Raw genomic sequence first — 19,262 nt, 5'->3', positions numbered from 1 at the left:
CAACGCGATGAACGAGTTGTCGCACATTTTATTGGCAAAGCTGAGGAAGCAAAGATCTTGGTGGTGGACTTGTTGGGCATGTATCCTTTGGCAAAGGCGTGGTACATTATGTATTGAGTACACATCGGCAAGGAGGTGACGGTTGCCCAAGCATCAACAACCCCATTGACGCCAATACCAACTTCAGCACCGCTGGTGATGAAAGAGCCGAAACTGATGGAGGTGCCACCACCATCCATTTGATCTATTTTTATTTTTTGAGCTGGATCCGTTTTTTGATCTATGTTGACAACGATGTTTATGTTATTTTGGTAAGTGGTAGCCGGAAATTGAATTTCAATTTCATGGCGGTCATAATTTGTCGGCGCGGCCAGACCACCTGTCCGAAGTCCGAACTCAGGGTGGACACGCCTTTCATTTTTAGCTAACGTTGCAGCGAACGGGAGAAGAGCGTGCAGTGCAGATGTAGCTAGCTGTACCTGAACGGATCATTACGAGACCCCTGTCCTTTGTCGCGTACTATACTGATCGTCTTGCACGGTGTCCTGTGACCGCCTCTTGCATTTGTACGCATGTCCAGCCGGTTATTTGCCTCTCTATCCCAGCAATCTATATTCACTGGACCCGAGTGATCGACAAGACTACAACGTTGTAGCAGATTATATAGGAGTATCATCGACGAAGAGCAACTGGTGGTCAAGATTAGATCATTGAACACACTGTATACGTACCACGAATAATCCAATAACGCTGTTGCAGAGTAGGAAAACACACGAAGAACAGGAGGAGTATGCATGTATATATTACACACGAATCGAGCGTGAGCACGATCAAGATCACACGAACTTGGCGTGACAAAGAACAAACTGGAGAATCTACCAACCACCACCGGCTACAATTACACATTTTTCCCATCACCTTTCCTTATTTATTTCAGAGATCTATACAGACGCCACCTTTCTTCCCTTTCTCCGGCCGGCCAGGACTACATGGAGCACTCGGCGGGGAGGCCCTGGGCGACGCGCTTGGGGTCGGTGCAGTAGTTGTAGATCATGTAGTTGCTCTGCACCCACCGCATGCGTTGTTGCCGCGTCAGGTCCAGTTCCTGGTTGTACCACTCGCCGGCCCCGGCACCGGCGGTACCGCCTGGGGCGGCTTCCTTGCTGACGGAGGCGCCGCAGCGCGTGCGGCCGCCGGCGACGACGACGCAGGCGTCGGCCTTGAAGGCGCGGTAGGAGGCGGAAAATGGGGCGTGGGACCAGTCCGTCTTGACGCGGCCGCCCTGCGTGGCCCAGTCGTCGGCATTCCAGAGGCTGGAGTAGAGACGCATCGGCTGGTTCTTTGGGAAGGCGATCCCCTTCCCCTCCAGGTTCCGGAAGTCCCTGATCGGCATGTCGTCCACCATGAAGCTGCATTCACAGCAACACCAAATTGATTAGCTTCAAGAAAATGTCAAGCTCCGGTGGCCGGCGATGAGCAAATAAGCTTACATGATGTGCTTGGGGTTCCAGAGGATGGAGTAGGTGTGGAAGTCCTTGGTGGGATCGAACCAGAGGCGGAACTGCTGCTCCCGCTGGCCCTGCCCCTGCGTGAACACGTTGGTGCGCAGCGTGTACGGCTCGCCGGTCTCGTTGCCCAGGAACATGAAGTCGATCTCGTCGTGCGTCGCCCCCATCGACGACAGCTACACAGACACACCGAACCGAATTAGGCACACAGATCAATCAATCACACGAAAGTGTAATCCCATGTCGAGAGAGGCAGAGGAATCATACGTAGTAGGCAGTGACGGTGCCGGCGGAGTTGCCGGCGACGAGCTTGAGCTGCATGTCAATCTTGCCAAAGAGGTATTCGTTCTTGGACTGGAACCCGGAGCCGGAGGTCTTGTCCAGCCCCAGCGTCAGGAGCTGCCCATTGTTCAGGATCTTCCCACGGCCGTCGCCCCACGTGATGTCGAACTCCTTGTCGAAGCTTGCCGCCGCCGAAACGGCACAAGACGCCAGCAGGATCGCCAGCACCGACAGCGCCATGCGACCCATGCCCTGCCTGCTCTGTTCGATCCCAAAGCTTACTGTGTACCTAACTAGCTAGCTAGGAACAAGAAAACAACTAGAAGAAGATGAGTAGAGAGCTCGGTGGAAGCTTGTGTTGTGTGAGTAGAACGAGCAGAGCGTGAGGGGCTTTATATAGGGATTCGACGATAAGCTTTGCGTGCCGGATGTATGGATGGTTCGGCGAATTGGAGGAGAAGCTTGCCAGAACGTTGTAATGCGTGTGAGTTGGCGCCAGAGGGATGGGGAGACAGGGGTCTCGGCGCCTCTGTAGCGACCAGCGTCTTGATGGAAAATCAGAGGCGGCCCGACACGGCCACGCCATACGCTCTCACGTACAGCAAGAGGACATTAAGGATCGATCGGGACGTGCAGCAAATTTCTGGATGCAGCGACGGTGGAAGCTCTAAATTTTGTGTGTGTCTGCATTCATATCTATGGCTTTTGACCTACTTTTGTGTTCTGTTTTGGATTTGTATGCATGATCAGTAAATAAACACGGGATGGACGGATGATCAGTTTGTTCTTCGACTGTGTATGTCGAGATTTAAGAATTGTACACATGTATGTTTGTCCAGTCTCATAGGCCAAAACATCTGCAATGTTTAACAAACACCCTATGGAATTATATTCTATGATGAATCTAATGATGTTGCTTTGGTATTACAAATATTCATACTTGTTTCTATATACTATATTTCTCAAAGATACAAGACGTTTGATTTTTTCCCCAAAAATAGACGCCCTATTTTGTGGAACGGGGAGTAGTTAGGGATGCAATAATATGCATCAATCAGGGTGTCCACCAATATCCATCCCGAGTAACAACAGTTTGGGAGCATTTTTTGTCCATGTATATTGCGCGGATGGTACTTTTGTTAAAGTTGCAGAACTCTAATATTTGTTTGATTTTTATTATGATGATCCGCATATCCATATATAGTAGTACAGGCAGAGATATAGATTCAGAGTACAAGCTGATCTCTAGAATCATACTCTATCGTTTTTTGTTTTGTTTGGATGGAGCTACAATTATGGAAGAGACAACTTACGGGTGTCAGAGTATTCTTTCCAAGCCCGACGTTTTGCACCTTGAAAGGTACCATCGGGGCGATGTTTTGCACTTTTAGGGGTACCATCCCAGGCATCATGCGAATGTTAGAGGCGCGGTCGTAAGTGAGATCACCAATTTTGCCAAGACTGGAGGAAGCACGCCAATTACACAACGATTTTGTCAGGACGGTGTGCACAATTATGGTGGTCATCATAAATACTAATGCCGGGTTGTCTGTGCAGTCTTAACCATCGGTATCATTCGATCTCGTCGTCGGTATCGTGTCCCCTTGCAGTAGTACTATCAGAGGGCGTTGGATATGTATGTCCATCGTGTGGACGATGTAGCGGCGCGGTGGGGTTGACGAAGATATTGATTAAGAGCATGTTGAAGTATATCTTGGCGATGTAGTGTCGGTGATGATGTAGCCATAGGCCCATAGGCATATATATGTTCATCGCTTGAAGGCTTCCGTCATCGAGATGATGTTGTTTATGCCTTTACTGTTGGAGAAGTCGACAAAGCGTGCGCCACACCGACCTGCCTGTGTATGATGTTTGTGTCACATCTCGTCGATGGCTCGGTGATGATCTAGGCTCGATGCTCGCCATAGTCGTACAATTTAGTGTTGTTAGGCGCTATGTAGCCTAGCTCAGTGACGTGCAGATCTCGATTTTGGTTAGAGCCGATTTATTGCACTAATTTCACTCGAGGATTTTGGGTCGTTGATTTATCGATTTATGCGGTGGCTAAATTGAATCTTTGATCCAAGTGGGGTGAGAAACCCTAACATTGACGTCGTTTGACTAACCGCTCTGATACCATGTCAAAGTTGTAGAACCCTACTAGTGAAAAATTATGTTTGGGTGGAGCTTACATGGGAAAGTTTAAGTATTTTATCCCATACTCAAATTTTATACTTTGCTCCCTCTACCCAACCCCCAAGTCGTCCGTCGTCCGCCGCACCGCTAATGCCCTAGGCGCGCCGCCGCTCACGACATCAGGCGCTGCCGCTCACGCTTCCCCGCATCGAGCAGCCAACACGCAGTGATGCCCGGCGAGCGCACCACGTACACCCAACCGGGGAGGATCCTTCCCACGCCAATCCACCACGGCAGGGGACGAGCTGACCCCGCAGCTGTCGACAACGACCAGTCAGAGCCCGGCCGCGTCCTATGGCAGCGGCGGGAGGAAGAAGGAGGGGTGGGGGGGCTGGCGGCGGTGGCTATCTAGGGTTTCCCCCCGTCGCCACGCGGGGGCGAGAGGAGGAAATAGGAGGAACACTTAGGTTGTCTACCAGCCAGTTTCTTACTCTCTGCAAATTTTGGTTCTCGATCCTAATCGCGTGTAGATAGCACTGGGGTCTGGGACATCTCGAGCTGGTCAATGTGGAAGGATTTGGACGATCTCGGGTAGTTTCTTGCCATGCTTGAGCTCTCTTCAAAACTTCCCGGCTTTATCTGAACATGCAAGAAATAGAGTTGACAGGCTGATAGGGTCGTGCGTGGGCAATTAACGCTTGAATAACAGCAGCAGTTGCAGTTGAAGCTGCACGGCCATCGTTCGAGCTGTATCCAACTAGCTATAGCTAGCCTATAATCACCCTGCTTTCCACCTTTTTGACTACCAAAGTAAGGTCCCAGCTTATCATTAACTTTCCACCGAATCATTTATGTTTGCAACTATCGAACAAATACTCTAAATTTCTGTTGTAAAATTTTCCAAATCAACCTTAAACACCGCACATTGTTGTTTTCTAACTTGAGAATTCTCTAAATAACCCCAATAGCGTTGTAGCATCTCACAATATGGAAGTACATGTTTCAATCCGCGGCAGCAAAAGAAGAAAAAAGATATTATTACTCTCTCCAAGACTCCAACAAGATTATCACGATTATAGTGGTCTATGCACTAAACAAGTTAAAGAACCAAGGTTGATTAAATGTTTGGAAGTAAAATGTAACAAAATAGTAAACGTAGAACTGTCCAGATATTTAATCTTATGAGAACAATGGACCTGGGTTTATGGTTTTACTCTCTCTCTCTCTCTAGCAACGGTGGTGATCATGTTACAGGATGATGAAGTTACACACAATTAGCATGCTTTAGTAGTTAATGATTATAGCATTTACATATCCTAAAACACAGTTGAAAAGAACTACACATATTATGTGTGTTGTGTCACACAACGCGAGATTAGTGTCACTTATCCACGTCATACTTCTCCCTCTTTTACCCCTAGGGAAAGGATGCACTGCTAGCCATCACTCTAGAGGTACGGTTTTTATCACTAGGCTATACCCCTCGTCTGTATACATCATATTCCTTAGGGAATCTCCAACGGACCGATGCTATTCGAACTAAAAGCAACCTCCTGCATTTCTTTGTGTCGGCTCAAATGGTCGAAATTGATCATGCGTCCGTTTGCGTCTAGGGTGTTTCCAACGGCCCGACGCATAAAAAAGGAGAAAACATTGTTCCATTCATAAAATCCTATAATTTACATAATTATAAAAACTTTAAAATTAAAAAGGACCAGCAAGGCCCGCTAAACCTAGCCATCGACTACTGCTTGTCGTTGCCGACGAGGTTAATCATCTCAGGAGTCTGCCATGGCAGTTGGTAGACGGGCGATGGAGGAAGGGGAGTTGGCGGTGGCGGAGGAAGGGGCCAGCGGTGGAGAAGGAAGGGGAACATAAGGCGACGGTGGCCACGGATTCCAGGTCGGGGATGGAGCAGGAGACAGCGCACACGGGTGCGTGCCGGCGTGGCCGGAGGATTCGACGCCGTCCCCTACGCTAGCTAGGATTCACGAAGCTAGTCGCCGAGGTTGTACCACATATCGACCTGGTAGAGCTCGTTGTTTGCCATTGCGATGGCGATGACCTCTTCCTCGCCGATGTCCCGTGACTGGGTCTCCGGATCCCAGGCCCAGGCCACCATCGCCGTTGTTGTTGGCTCCGAGGATCTGAACGTCGTATGCGACTTCGGCGTCGTCCTCCTCATCGTACTCCTGGTCCTCATCCTCCTCATTGTACTTGTCCACGTGGTCCTCCTTGTCGTCCTCATCCTCCTCGACGAGCTCGTGGGCGAAGAAGTCGACATCGCCGAGGTATCCTGCTTGGCGCCGCGCGTTGAAATCCCGCGCCCCGAACGAGATCCACTTGTATGAGGTCAGCGTGAACACTGGTTTGTCTCGTAGATCCGACGACAAGAAGGCTCGGTGGCGCTAGACTTCATCGCGGCGCTCTCGTCCCTCACGTGGCACGGGAGGGACCGGTACGTGGCTGGAGTTCAGGTACCAGCCCCCTCCCGGCAGGCCCTCATCCGACCATGGCACCGGTCGGTTCTCCTCCCAGAGCTGGCGTGCGAGGTCGACGGTGACGTACAGCTTGTGTTGCGGCTTCTTTCCAGAAACCAAGCCATCGGCCTCGTGGTTGTTCTTCCTCTTGCGGTACAGCCAGCCCTTCCCCATGGCGTCGGTCGGGTGTGTGTGCCAAGGTGGGAGCTCTGGCAATGGTGTGGGGGAGAAAATGGGTGCCACCAACGGCCCTTAAAAAGACTCGGATGCCCCATCAGCTTCGATTCCCTGCCATTAAAGCCGATGTGACGCCGTCCACCAGGGTAGGCGTGCGAAAGGCCGCAGAAAGCTGCCACGCGCCGCCCGTCAATGCTGCCTCGCTGAAGGCAAAGCATCAGGGTCGCTGCTAGGCGGGCCTGTGCAATGAGCGCGTGGACATGTTCGCTGACTGCGCAGTGTCCGCGTAGACGCATTCGCGTAGCACATTTCGTCCGTGATTGCATCTCGATGAACATGGTGGTCACTATGCGTCAGGTTGTTGGGCTTGAATGAAAAATTGTCGCTCCACATCCGTTTGTGTCGGCCCGTTGGAGATTCCCTTAAAAAAAACACACTACGCCACTATGACAAAGGTTTTACTTGTTGTGTGCATCCCGGTCACATTGTCTCATCTACCTACACGAAGTGTTGTCAAACACTTATTTACGTGGACAGACGAGGTACTACCACTACCATTACCCCAATGCTTTCGTGAGGTCTAATAACAAACCAATTCATGTGTATCATATCCATGCTTCCAAAGTATGACAACCTATAAACTCTCAACATAATGGTAAATGCATAACATGTATTATCTTATACCACAATACCCACGATAGGAATTACATTGATATCACCACAATTATGTAGGGAATCTCACGTAGGGTAGAACAATGATTATACATAGAGAGATTGGATCAATTCAGCACCACAAACCCCAAGTCTAGGATATGGATTACTCCGCTCTAATGGTGGAGAGTGATGAGAAGGCGTTGGTGGTGAAGAAGAAGAAGAAGAAGAAGAAGAAGAAGAAGAAGAAGAAGAAGAGGAGGAGGAGGAGGAGGAGGAGGAGGAGGAGGAGGAGGAGGAGGAGGAGGAGGAGGAGCAACGCAGCCACGACATCTGGACTCAGGATGGGCTTCATCTTGAGCCTCCGGGCTCTCCAAATGCAATCCACGTGCTCCAGGTCTTGGTCTCTGCAAAAAAACCTCTGGAAAAAAATAAACTCATGTCCTTTTGAGTTAACGAAGTTTACTAAAAGTCAAAAATATGAAAACAGGGTTTCTAGTCATCCGGAGTTAAAACCAAAATATAGGGGATCTTTTGAACAATCTCCGAAATAAATGTAAAACAAGATAATAACTCATATTATGATGTAAATATAATATAACATAACACAATAAACTACAATGAAGGTAGATCTATTTTAATCACATAGATGTACTCCACCAAGACACAAAATCTCAGCTCAAAATACCGTGCATACTAAGTATCCGACAGTTTTTGTCATGTTTGAAAAATTGCACCCAAAGATCCAAACTCGGCTACAGCCTACTAAAAGTTTCTCCCACTTATAATTGACCGATCTGCATATGTGGGAGGAGTATATTTTTCGAAAGAGGGGGTTTTGATAAATAGGGACCCCCCCCCCCGTCCCGTCGCCCCCGCAGGCGACGGGCGGGACCTCGCAAACCCTAGCCCCAAGCCCCCTAGCCCTGTTGGAGATATGCCCAAGAGGCAATAATAAAATGGTTATTATTATATATCTTTATGTTTATGATAATGTTTACATACCATGCTATAATTGTATTAACCGAAACATTGATACATGTGTGTTATGTGAACAACAAGGAGTCCCTAGTAAGCCTCTTGTATAACTAGCTTGTTGATTAATAGATGATCATAGTTTCATGATCATGAACATTGGATGTTATTAATAACAAGGTTATGTCATTATGTGAATGATGTAATGGACACACCCAATTAAGCGTAGCATAAGATCACGTCATTAAGTTATTTGCTATAAGCTTTCGATACATAGTTACCTAGTCCTTTCGATCATGAGATCATGTAAATCACTTATACCGGAAGGGTACTTTGATTACATCAAACGCCACTGCGTAAATGGGTGGTTATAAAGGTGGGATTAAGTATCCGGAAAATATGAGTTGAGGCATATGGATCAACAGTGGGATTTGTCCATCCCGATGACGGATAGATATACTCTGGGCCCTCTCGGTGGAATGTCGTCTAATTAGCTTGCAAGCATATGAATGGTTCATAAGAGATGACATATCACGGTCGAGTAAAGAGTACTTGTCAGGAGACGAGGTTGAACAAGGTATAGAGATACCGATGATCAAACCTCGGACAAGTAAAATATCGCGTGACTGATACGTCTCCGACGTATCGATAATTTCTTACGTTCCATGCCACATTATTGATGATATCTACATGTTTTATGCATACTTTATGTCATATTTATGCGTTTTTTGGAACTAACCTATTGACGAGATGCCGAAGGGCCAGTTCCTGTTTTCTGCTGTTTTTGGTTCCAGAAATCCTAGTAAGGAAATATTCTCGGAATCGGACGAAATCAACGCCCAGGTTCCTATTTTGCCCGGAGCATCCGAACACCCGAGAGTCGCGTAGGGGGGCCACACAGCCCCGCATGATAGGCCGGCGCGGCCCAGGCCCTGGCCGCGCCGCCTTATGGTGTCGTCGCCCCGTTGACCTTCTGACGCCGCCTCTTCGCCTATAAAAAGGTCTCAGACCTAAAACCTCTTGACGAAAAAGCCACGGTACGAGAAACCTTCCAGAGCCGCCGCCATCGCGAAGCCAAGATCTGGGGGACAGGAGTCTCTGTTCCGGCACGCCGCCGGGACGGGGAAGTGCCCCCGGAAGGCTTCTCCATCGACACCACCGCCATCTTCATCAACGCTGCTCGTCTCCCATGAGGAGGGAGTAGTTCTCCATCGAGGCTCGGGGCTGTACCGGTAGCTATGTGGTTAATCTCTCTCCTATGTACTTCAATACAATGATCTCATGAGCTGCTTTACATGATTGAGATCCATATGATGAGCTTTGTATCGCTACTAGTTGTGTGCTACTCATGTGATGTTATTAAAGTAGTTTATTCCTCCCGCATGGTGTAAAGGTGACTAGTGTGTGCACCGTGTGGTTCTTGTCGTAGGCTATGATCATGATCTCTTGTAGATTGTGGAGTTAATTATCATTATGATAGTATTGATGTGATCTATTCCTCCTTCATAGTGTAATGTGGACAGTGTGTGCACTATGTTAGTTCTTGGTTTATTTTGCAATGATCTATTATGCTCTAAGGTTATTTAAATATGAACATTGAATTGTGGAGCTTGTTAACTCCGGCATTGAGGGTTCGTGTAATCCTACGCAATGTGTTCATCATCCAACAAAAGAGTGTATGTAGCACATATGAGAAAGAGTTATTTATTATGCGATCAATGTTGAGAGTGTCCACTAGTGAAAGTGTAATCCCTAGGCCTTGTTCCTAAATATCGCTATCGCTGCTTGTTTACCGTTTTATCGCGTTACTACTGCTGCGTTACTACTCGCTCATACTTATTCATACCACCTCGTATTTCACTATCTCTTCGCCGAACTAGTGCACCTATTAGGTGTGTTGGGGACACAAGAGACTTCTTGCTTTGTGGTTGCAGGGTTGCATGAGAGGGATATCTTTGACCTCTTCCTCCCGAGTTCGATAAACCTTGGGTGATCCACTTAAGGGAAACTTGCTGCTGTTCTACAAACCTCTGCTCTTGGAGGCCCAACACTGTCTACAAGAATAGAAGCACCCGTAGACATCAGTGACAAAGGGAATTGGTATCGTATGTGAATGGTTCATTCGATCACTAAGTCATCGTTAAATATGTGGGAGCCATTATGAATCTCCAGATCCCGCTATTGGTTATTGGTCGGAGAGAGGTCTCAACCATGTCTACATAGTTCGCGAACCGTAGGGTGACACACTTAAGGTTTGATGTCGTTTAAGTAGATATGAAATAAGGAATGGAGTTTGAAGTTTTGTTCGGAGTCTCGGATGGGATCCAGGACATCACGAGGAGGTCCGGAATGGTCCGGAGAATAAGATTCATATATAGGAAGTCATATTCCAAGTTTGGAAATGATCCGGTGCATTTATGGCAGGTTCTAGAAAGTTCTAGAAAAGTCCGGAAGAAATCACCATGGAAAGTGGAGTCGCGGAGGGACTCCACCTTGCATGACCAGCCAAACCCTAAAGGGTGGAGCCCCAGGTGGACTCCACCATAGGTGGCCGGCCACCCCACCTAAAGGAAAGGTGGGAGTCCCACCTTGGGTAGGACTCCCTCCTTGAGTAGGTTTCACACCTATGGGAGGTTTTATTGTTGGGGTCTTATTCGAAGACTTGGACTACAACTCTTGGGGATTTCCACCTATATAATGAGGAGAAGAGGGAGGGGGCAGCCACTCTTGGCCGCACCACCTAGGGCTGCCCATGGCCGGCGCCCTACCCCCTCTCTCTCCCCAAACCCTAGCGCCCCTCCTCCACATACTACTCCCGCAGCGCATAGGCGAAGCCCTGCCGGAGTTCTCCACCACCACCGCCACCACGCCGTCGTGCTGCCGGGATTCCGAGGAGGATCTACTACTTCCGCTGCCCGCTGGAACGGGGAGGAGGACTTCGTCTTCATCAACACCGTACGTGTGACCGAGTACGGAGGTGCTGCCCGATTGTGGCACCGTCAAGATCTTCTACGCGCTTTTGAAAGCGGCAAGTGATCATCTTCTGCAACAACGAGATCTAATCTCGTAGGCTTTGTAAATCTTCAAGGGTTAGTCTCGTGATCCCCTCGTTGCTACCGTCTTCTAGATTAGATCTTGGCTTGTGTTTCGTTCTTGCGGTAGGAAACTTTTTGTTTTCTATGCTACGAATCCCATCAGTGGTATCAGAGCTGTGTCTATGCATAGATTGGTTGCACGATTAGAACACAATTGTTTGTGGGCGTTGATGCTTTGTTGTCTTTAGTTCGAGTACTTTGCATCTTTGTGGCATGGTGGGATGAAGCGGCTCGGGCTAACTTTACATGACTGCGTTCATGAGACTTGCTCCACGTTCGACATGCAACTTGTATTGCATAAGTGGCTTTGCGGGTGTCTCGTCTCTCCCACCATAGTGAAGATTCAATTTACTCTTTCTATTGACAACACTAGTATCACCGTTGTGGTTCATGTTCGTAGGTAGATTGGATCTTACTCGAAAACCCTAAACCACGTAAAATATGCAAACCAAATTAAAGACATCTAACTTGTTTTTGCAGGGTTTGGTGATGTGATATGGCCATGATGTGATGATGAATATGTATGAGATGATCATTATTGTATTGTGGCAACCGGCAGGAGCCTTATGGTTGTCTTTAAATTTCATGTTGAGTAGTATTTCAAAGTAGTTGTAATAGTTTCTACATGAGGTGAACAACCATGAAGACGGCGCCATGGACCTTGATGCTACGCCGACGATGATGGAGATCATGCCCGTTGATGATGGAGATCATGTCCGTGCTTTGGAGATGAAGATCGAAGGCGCAAAGACTAAAGGGCCATGTCATATCACATATGAATTGCATGTGATGTTAATCCTTTATGCATCTTATTTTTCTTAGAACGCGACGGTAGCATTATAAGATGATCCCTCACATTAATATCAAGATAATAAAGTGTTCTCCCCTCGTATGCACCGCTGCACGCTCGTCGTTTCGAAGCATCTTGTGATGATCGGATGTGATAGACTCAACGTTCACATACAACGGGTGTAAGCCATGTTGCACACGCGGAATACTTGGGTTTGCTTGACGAGCCTAGCATGTACATACATGGCCTCGGACAACGGAAACCGAAAGGTTGAACACGAGTCATATGGATGATATGATCAACATGTTGATGTTCACTATTGAAGCTACATCATCTCACGTGATGATCGGTTTTGGTGTAGTGGATTTGGATCGTGTACACTTAACAACTATGAGGGATGTTGTATTAAGTGGGAGTTCATTGGTAATTAGATTAAAACATGAACTAATTATTATAAACATAGTCTGAGTAGTATTTTGAATTAATTTTGTAGTATTGACATCCGTTTTCTACCATGCGCTAGTCTTGTAATTGAGATAGAAATACTGTTAGGTCTGACAAGAAACTTTACGGACTGGTACCGTATTGTTAAAGAATCAAGAAATGATTAAGTCCTATTACAAACTTTTAGTAAACCTCACATTGTTGATTCAGTGAGTTGTGATTTCAATTAGTACCTAAAGTTATCTTGTCTCCATGAAACTTGAAGTTCAAATCTGTTTGAAAAAGTAAGGAGCTGAAAATTTAGTTTTTAGAAATAAGCAAGGTATGAGATATATGTGATATCTAAGACCTTATTGCAAGATGATAGAATATAATCTAGTGAGACTACATAAACTCATAAGTTTTATGGGAATGTATGAAGGTTGAAGACGCCAGGCGTCACAATCCTCCAACTATTGGGGCACTAACGATATTTGCATATCCATGAAGTGATCGTCCTTAGTATGCACCGTTGCTAAGACTCGTAGTTTTGTAGCATCACGTGATGATCGGGTGTTATAGATTCTACGTGTGCATACAACGGGTGCAAGCCAGTTTTGCACATGCGAATACTAAGGTTAAACTTTACGAGCCTAGCAGACATGGTCTCGGAAAGTCGTCATGATGGATAAAATTATGAGTGAAATTGTTCATCATATTACAAAGTTACTAATATTGAAATCTGGAACACTTGTCATATGATGATCAACTTCAAAATAAGAACCTCAAGGTTATTGGTATTTGACGAACAAACCTAGAAGTTATTGAAGGTGAAGTGTTTTCTGAGAATGAGGAAAGCTAAAAGAGAAACTACAAAAGATATTTTGGCAGAAAGAAAGAAAAGACTAGAAAGTCTAGCTCAGGTGTATATAAATGATATACATGTTATGGATGTATTCCTCGTTTGGTCACACAATGAAATTCTTGGGTATTTGTACCATATTGGTTGGTATGAAGTGTCATACAAAACAACGCAATACAAGAATACAATGGCCTAAGTGATTGATAAGGAATATGGTAATAATGCACGTCTGGAACATAATAAAGTGTTATTATGTTTGTCATTGGCATTCTACCTAGCCCTTAGAATTTATAATAAAGAACTTAATAATTGTTATTTTGCTCTGGTCAAATAAAAACAATGAGTTGTTCAAATTATGACATTACTCCATATACGATGGATAAGTTATTATAAATCTTAATGGTGAATCACACATACATAATACTGACGCTAAAATGCCATAAGGAAAATGATTTGAATTCCACTTATTTGTGGAACCGCCATTTAGGTCATGTTAGAAAGGAACGCATGAAGGAACTCCATGTAAATGGATTTTTGGAGTCATTCTATTTTTGAATCGTCTGGCGCTTGCAAACCTTTTCTAAAGAGAATGACTAAAATACCGTTCATAGGCCAAGAGTTGAATGGGCAACTAACTTAGTGGAAACATATATGATGATGTATGTGGTTCACTAGGCATAGTTGTGTGCGGGAGATTCTTCTACTTCATGAAAACTTCCAACAATGAATTGAGTATATATATGAGGATATATTCGATAAGGAAGAAGTCTGAAATATTTGAATGGATTCAAATAAATTTCAGCATGAAGTGGAAATCATCGTAATAGAAAAATCAAATATCTATGATTGGATCATTGGGAAAATATTTGAATTACGATTTTTTAGCGAACATCTAAGAGAGTTAAGAAATTGTTCTACAACTCACATTTCTTGGAGTATCATAGTGATGATATAGTATCCGAGAGATGTATCCAAACCATGTTGGGTCAATGATAAGATAAAATATTGAATGCCGTTATATTTTTGTGGATTATGCTTTAGTAACTACCGCTTTTACATTAAATAGAGCATCATCATAATCCGTTGAAATGACACCATACGAGTTATGGCATGGGTATAAACCCTAATAGTCATTTCTTTAAATTTTGGTCTAAGAGTTTAAAACCAAAATCGGATGAATGTCTTTGTTGGTTATCCCAAAGTATTGATTGGGAATTCTTTTCACTATGGATACAAAGACAAAAGTGTTTGTCGATGTTTCTTATTTATTTCCAAGAAATTGTTTCTAGCGAAGTATTTGAGTGGGAGGACAATAAAATTTGATAAGGTTTATGAACCTGAGCATAATGATCAGAGTAGCGCAGCATCGGAATTGGTTCCGGAAGCGGCCATGACGATCATGGCTCCCATGACTACAAAGTGTTTTAACCATGGAGATCGAAGTACATATTGAACCTTGTAGGTATGGTTTACTTTGTGATCAAATCAATGATTTGTGGACAAAGGATTGATTTTGAACAATGATAAACCAACTACAAACAAAGAAGTTATGATGGGACCTGACTCCGTTAAAATGGCTATACGCCATGAAATCCAAGATAGATAAATACTTTTTGAAAGTAAATGGATCTATAAAATTGATGGACTTGGATGAAATATCCTTGAAGAAGTTCGACTTGTCGAAAAAAAAATTACGACAAAGTTCAAAGAGTTGACTACGATAAGATTAGATCTTCTGTAGCAATGCTTATAGTCTATATGGATTACTCTAGTAATCACTACATATTTGTTTTATGAGATATGCTAGTAGGATGGAAAAATACATTACTTATCAGAAATGTGTATTAAAGGTGTATACAAGATACAACCAAGAGTTTTTGCTGGTCCGTGGAATACTAGATAGGTATACAAACTTCAATTGGATGAAGTGAGTATCGCGGAGTTGGAATCTTCACCGGATGAAATAGTCAAAGAGTTTTTGATTTCATCAGAAACGATGAAGATGCTTGCATTTGCAAGAAATTAAGTGGGAGCGCTGAGACATATTTATAATACTTATGTAGATGACATATAGTTGGTTATAAATAATGTAATTATATACTTGATTAAAAAATTTCATTGCGAAATTAACTTCAATGAAAGGATATGGACTGAAACAAATTTAGTGTCAAGAACTATGAAGATAGATTGAAACACATAAATAAGTTTAAGTCAAAGTACATAGAATGGATATTGAAGTAGTTCAATATAGAAATATTAAGAAAATGTTCTTGTCATGTGAAGGTTTAAACAAGACTTGAGTGTATCTGACACTCAATGAGTAAAAAACACATGAGTGATTATAGATCACGAATAATATGTACACAATCAGATGTCATGTGCTCTAAAAGTGTTATGAGCATGTACCAGAATGATTCATGTGATGATCATTGAAAAACAGTAAGAATATTCTTGAGTACTTTAGAAGAACCAATGATACATATATAATTTTATATGGGGTAATGACAAACAAATCGCTGTAAGGTGTTGCACCGATATTTGTTTGGTCACATATAAAAATGAAATTCAAATCTCAATTAGGCTAAGTGTTGTTTAAAAGGTAGCACAATGCTAGATTTAGAAGAGTTCTAAATATTGTGACGGATTCTACAAACGAAGGCATAGTATGTCATTGTTTTGAGAATGACTGAGGATGTTTAAGTCGAAGAGTTCTTTGAGAACTTGGTGTAGTTCCGATAGTGTCAGAACTTTGAAGCTATATTGTGTATGACAATATTAGTGACATATTTCAGACCTCGGAATTAAGGTTCCACCAGAAGACCAAACATATTTAATGCCGACTCATTTGGAAAATGAGTGATGCGTTGAGACACAAATGAATTGCAAAATACATACGTTTCTGAGCATGTCAGATCCATTGACTAAAACTTCTCCCGTGAGCAAAACATGATAAAGCACCGGAAGGCCAAGGTGTTATATCTTTACATATGTAAACTAGATTATTGACTCTAGTGCAAGTGGGAGACTGTTGGAGATATGCCCAAGAGGCAATAATAAAATGGTTATTATTATATATCTTTATGTTTATGATAATATTTACATACCATGCTATAATTGTATTAACCGAAACATTGATACATGTGTGTTATGTGAACAACAAGGAGTCCCTAGTAAGCCTCTTGTATAACTAGCTTGTTGATTAATAGATGATCATGAACATTGGATGTTATTAATAACAAGGTTATGTCATTATGTGAATGATGTAATGGACACACCCAATTAAGCGTAGCATAAGATCACGTCATTAAGTTATTTGCTATAAGCTTTCGATACATAGTTACCTAGTCCTTTCGACCATGAGATCATGTAAATCACTTATACCGGAAGGGTACTTTGATTACATCAAACGCCACTGCGTAAATGGGTGGTTATAAAGGTGGGATTAAGTATCCGGAAAATATGAGTTGAGGCATATGGATCAACAGTGGGATTTGTCCATCCCAATGACGGATAGATATACTCTGGGCCCTCTCGGTGGAATGTCGTCTAATTAGCTTGCAAGCATATGAATGGTTCATAAGAGATGACATATCACGGTACGAGTAAAGAGTACTTGTCAGGAGACGAGGTTGAACAAGGTATAGAGATACCGATGATCAAACCTCGGACAAGTAAAATATCGCGTGACAAAGGGAATTGGTATCGTATGTGAATGGTTCATTCGATCACTAAGTCATCGTTGAATATGTGGGAGCCATTATGAATCTCCAGATCCCGCTATTGGTTATTGGTCGGAGAGAGGTCTCAACCATGTCTACATAGTTCGCGAACCGTAGGGTGACACACTTAAGGTTTGATGTCGTTTAAGTAGATATGGAATAAGGAATGGAGTTCAAAGTTTGTTCGGAGTCTCGGATGGGATCCAGGACATCACGAGGAGGTCCGGAATGGTTCGGAGAATAAGATTCATATATAGGAAGTCATATTCCAAGTTTGGAAATGATCCGGTGCATTTATGGCAGGTTCTAGAAAGTTCTAGAAAAGTCCGGAAGAAATCACCATGGAAAGTGGAGTCCCGGAGGGACTCCACCTTGCATGACCAGCCAAACCCTAAAGGGTGGAGCCCCAGGTGGACTCCGCCATAGGTGGCCGGCCACCCCACCTAAAGGAAAGGTGGGAGTCCCACCTTGGGTAGGACTCCCTCCTTGAGTAGGTTTCCCACCTATGGGAGGTTTTGTTGTTGGGGTCTTATTCGAAGACTTGGACTACAACTCTTGGGGATTTCCACCTATATAATGAGGAGAAGAGGGAGGGGCAGCCACTCTTGGCCGCACCACCTAGGGCTGCCCGTGGCCGGCGCCCTACCCCCTCTCTCTCCCCAAACCCTAGCGCCCCTCCTCCACATACTACTCCCGCAGCCGCATAGGCGAAGCCCCGCCGCAGTTCTCCACCACCACCGCCACCACGCCGTCGTGCTGCCGGGATTCCGAGGAGGATCTACTACTTCCGCTGCCCGCTGGAACGGGGAGGAGGACGTCGTCTTCATCAACACCGTACGTGTGACCGAGTACGGAGGTGCCGCCCGATTGTGGCACCGTCAAGATCTTCTACACGCTTTTGAAAGCGGCAAGTGATCATCTTCTGCAACAACGAGATCTAATCTCGTAGGCTTTGGAAATCTTCAAGGGTTAGTCTCGTGATCCCCTCGTTGCTACCGTCTTCTAGATTAGATCTTGGATTGTGTTTCGTTCTTGCGGTGGGAAATTTTTTGTTTTCTATGCTACGAATCCCATCAAGCCCCTTCCCTCCGCCGCCGCCGCCAGTGCTAGCCGTCGGGCTAAGCCTGTTTGGTGCTAGCGGCGGCGGATCTCCGGTCCCTGGTCATGAGATGGAGGTGCGGGGCGTTCCCATCCTGGCGTAGGCGGATCAATGCGACGAACCGACGTCTTCTCGCACGGTGGGCCGGCGTGCCGCGGCGAGGCGGTTCCTCGTGCTGGAGGCCGTGGGGCTCGGCGGCGGTGACTTCTTCCTCGCGGGAGTCGACGGAGGCGGCGTAGCTCTGGAGGTGTTCTTCCCCGGCGGTCGGGCGCCGGTGGTGGCCAGCGCTGGCCATCGGGCATGCAGCTCGGGGAGCTGAGGTGGTGTTGGTGGTGGGTAGGCGGCTCGCTTGCTAGAGTCATGGGCGTCCTCGCGGCTGGATTTGCAGAGCGCACAACGGGCTGGATCTAGGCCAGGCGGGCCTAGATCTATCGGGAGCGTCGCGATGGCGGCTCCACGCGGTGCGGGCCAGCATTGGACATGCTGGTGCTTCAACGAATGACGCGCGTGCTGGCGGACGGAGGAGGTGGTGGTTGCGAAGTGATGCCACATGCGGGTGCTGGGTGGATGCAGGTGGCAGGCGGCAGTGCGGTGGCACCGGCAACCACGGCTGGCTTGCGGGGCCTGGATCTGGTGGCTGCTTAAGGGCCCTTCTGGGCCTAAGCCCTGTGGGCTGCGGTGTTGTTTGTTTGCTATGTCGCCCCGCATATGTTGCATCTGTTCGTGTCCGTGTGTGTACTTCTTCGCTGGGTTGCTGCGCTTTTGATCCTTTGGGGATATGGTTGAGGGGAACGGGAGAAATTCCTACTGGCTGGTCCGGCACCGACGCGGCGGTGCCTGAGGGTGTCAACATTCCTCCTTGGAGGGCGTTGAGGTTTCCCCCCTCCACTCTCCTTAGAGTACCGGGGGAAACCCTAGGATCAGCTCGCTGATCCGGATAGTAGCGTCGTTGCGACGTCGCATTCCTTCTTGGAGGTGTTGTCTCGGGGCTCGAGGATCGGGGTGCAAGTAACATGGTGAGCCAAATTCGAATTAAGGGGCCATTTTCAGGATTTGGCTCGGGCT

At 45.8% G+C, this 19,262-nt stretch overlaps 1 protein-coding gene across 1 annotated transcript; it reads right to left on the bottom strand.

Moving 5' to 3' along the window:
* Window positions 1-724: 724 nt before the first annotated feature.
* Window positions 725-2,039, bottom strand: LOC124703016 (probable xyloglucan endotransglucosylase/hydrolase protein 23). Its single transcript, XM_047235225.1, has 3 exons — window positions 1,776-2,039; window positions 1,491-1,684; window positions 725-1,409 (listed from the first exon to the last, which is right to left on the bottom strand). Exons 1-3 carry the CDS (start codon window positions 2,037-2,039, stop codon window positions 986-988), a joined length of 882 nt encoding a protein of 293 aa, XP_047091181.1. The 3' UTR covers window positions 725-985.
* Between the last annotated feature and the right edge of the window lie 17,223 nt (window positions 2,040-19,262).

Source organism: Lolium rigidum, chromosome 1 (assembly GCF_022539505.1).
Source record: "Lolium rigidum isolate FL_2022 chromosome 1, APGP_CSIRO_Lrig_0.1, whole genome shotgun sequence".
NCBI lineage: Eukaryota > Viridiplantae > Streptophyta > Magnoliopsida > Poales > Poaceae > Lolium > Lolium rigidum.
Note: the sequence above shows the minus strand (reverse complement) of the source record. Positions and strands in the feature narration are given on the sequence as shown.